The 2,627-nt window shown below is 49.8% G+C and overlaps 1 protein-coding gene across 1 annotated transcript; it reads left to right on the plus strand.

The window, feature by feature from the left end:
- Nucleotides 1–387: 387 nt before the first annotated feature.
- Nucleotides 388–2,226, plus strand: LOC129715766 (probable G-protein coupled receptor 139). Its single transcript, XM_055665620.1, has 2 exons — nucleotides 388–451; nucleotides 1,301–2,226. The coding sequence occupies exons 1-2, from the start codon at nucleotides 388–390 to the stop codon at nucleotides 2,224–2,226; spliced, it is 990 nt and encodes a 329-aa protein (XP_055521595.1).
- The last annotated feature ends 401 nt before the right edge of the window (nucleotides 2,227–2,627 follow it).

Raw genomic sequence — 2,627 nt, forward strand, 5'->3', positions numbered from 1 at the left:
ATGACCAACCTCTCAAAGCACTTCATCACCACGGACGTCAGTGCCACTGGTCGATAGTCATTGAGGCACGTCACCTTACATTTCATGGGCACCGGTATTATTGATGCCCTGTTAAAGCAGGTGGGAACCTCAGAAGTGAGTGGTTGAAAATGTCTGCAAAACCTCCAGTCAGTTGGTCTCCACAAGTCTTGAGAACTCGACCGGGTATACCATCAGGTTCAGGCGCTTCCCCCCCCCCCCCCCCCCCCCCCCCCCCCAAGGATCTTCTGACATTGGTCAGTATGAAAACGTGAACGGGAGGTTAGAAACCAACTGGTTGTCGAGCTGATCTCCCCGCCGTCCGCTGCTCCAACGATCACTGGGTCTTGCTTTCTAACCAGTAAGAGAATGGTCTACGGCGGGAAATGTGCCGCCCACTCCCGGTCTCCCGCATTTTCCCTGACAGTCAATGGTAAACAAAATAGAGAACATTGAGCTGGATTTTCTTATCCAGATATCCAAGTCCGGAAACTGATTGTCCAATTCAAACGGGTGTATGTTTTTAATTCTGCCTAATTCTGCTCCCATCACTTATGGCCGACTGTCTTTATTTCTTGTTTAAGAGGGAACTGCAGATGCTGGAGAATCGAAGGTTACACAGAAAAGCTGGAGAAACTCAGCGGGTGCAGCAGCATCTATGGAGCGAAGGAAATAGGCAACGTTTCGGGCCGAAACCCTTCTTCAGACTGATCGGGGGTGGGGGTGGGTGGGGACAAGAAAGGGAAAAGGAGGAGTAGCCAGAAGGCTGGAGGGTGGGAGGAGACAGCAGGGGAGCTGAGGAAGGGGAGGAGACAGCAAGGACTAACAGAATTGGGAGAATTCGATGTTCATGCCCCCGGGGTGCAGACTCCCCAAACGGAATATGAGGTGCTGTTCCTCCAATTTCCGGTGCTGCTCGCTGTGGCCATGGAGGAGACCCAGGACAGAGAGGTCGGAGGCGGAGTGGGAGGGGGAGTTGAAGTGCTGAGCCACCGGGAGGTCAGCTTGGTTATTGCGGACCGAGCGGAGGTGTTCGGCGAAACGATCGCCCAACCTCCGCTTGGTCTCACCGATATAGATCTGTTATTTTATTTCTTTTTTGGTGCATTTAATTCCCCATTCTGTCCTAATGGGATTTAAACTCATCTATCAGGACCAACGCTTCACTCTACTGAATATTACACCAATTGTAGACCAACACTACAAAACACGTTCTTCCTCGCCTGTCCCAGCCCCTTGTTCTGATCACCATGTTTCCCACTTTTCCATTTCTTCCTTGCAGCAAATTTACTGACGGTCGCCATAGTGATCCGGGGAAGGTGCGGACTCTCCAAATGCATCAGCCGCTACCTGTTGTCCATGGCACTGGCCGACCTCATGGTCCTGGTCGTTAACGTCACTCTCGAATTCATTAAGCCCATGTACTTCCCAGGGTCATTCCTGGACATCACTCCAGTCTGCAGCATCATCTTCTACCTGGGTGTGGTGGCCATTGACTGTTCGGTCTCGTTTACTGTTCTCTTCACCTTCGATAGGTTTATCGCTATTTGTTTCCAGAAATTTAAAGTGAAATATTGTACCGAGAAAACCGCGACTGTGATTATAACGTCAGTGTGTGTGATCAGCCTTGCACTGAACGTTGGTTTTTGCTTTATATTTGAACCGGCAAAAGTAATTGACACTATACCAATGTTCTGTGTTGTAAAATCCACCTTCTACACATCGCCTCTCTGGGTGGCTTATTACTGGCTGCGGGTAGCATTGACCCCGTTGGTTCCGTTTGTGCTGATCGCGCTGCTCAACGCTCTGACCATCAGACACATCACCCGGGCCAGCAGAATCAGGAGGGAACTCCGGGGCAGCGGGAAGGGCGAGAGTCATAGTGACCCCGAGATAGAGAACCGAAGGAAATCCATCATTTTACTGCTCGCCATCTCGGGCAGCTTCATCCTGTTGTGGGCAGTGAATGTGGTGCATAAAATCTGCATCACTATCACCGATGCTGTGTTCTTCCAGAAATATGTCACCAGCGTCTTCAACATTATTAGGATAACCGGATTGATGCTGCAGTCTTTGAGCTCCTGCACCAACACGGTGATTTACGCGGTGGCGCAGACCAAGTTCAGAGCTGAGATGTTGACTCTGATCAAATCACCCTATGATTTGATGCATAGTCTAACTAAACTCTGCTTAAATAAATGTGTTTGAAATTCATCTTCCGTGTACTATTGATGGTCCGGTTTACAACATCTGGCGTTGGTGAGCTAAGTACCCTGTTTTAACATAGAAACATAGAAAATAGGTGCAGGAGGAGGCCATTCGGCCCTTCGAGTAAGCACCGCCATTCATTGTGATCATGGCTGATCGGCCCCAATCAATCTCGTGCCTGCCTTCTCCCCATATCCCTTGATTCCACTAGCTCCTGGGGCTCCATCTAACTCTCTCTTAAATCCATCCAGTGATTTGGCCTCCACTGCCCTGTGTGGCAGGGAATTCCACAAATTCACAACTCTCTGGGTGAATTTTGTTCCCCTCCTCAATCTTAAATGGCCTCCCCTTCATTCAAAGACTGTTGCCCCAGGTTTTGGACTCGCCCAACATTGGGAACA

Source organism: Leucoraja erinacea, unplaced genomic scaffold, assembly GCF_028641065.1.
Source record: "Leucoraja erinacea ecotype New England unplaced genomic scaffold, Leri_hhj_1 Leri_1385S, whole genome shotgun sequence".
NCBI classification, from domain to species: domain Eukaryota; kingdom Metazoa; phylum Chordata; class Chondrichthyes; order Rajiformes; family Rajidae; genus Leucoraja; species Leucoraja erinaceus.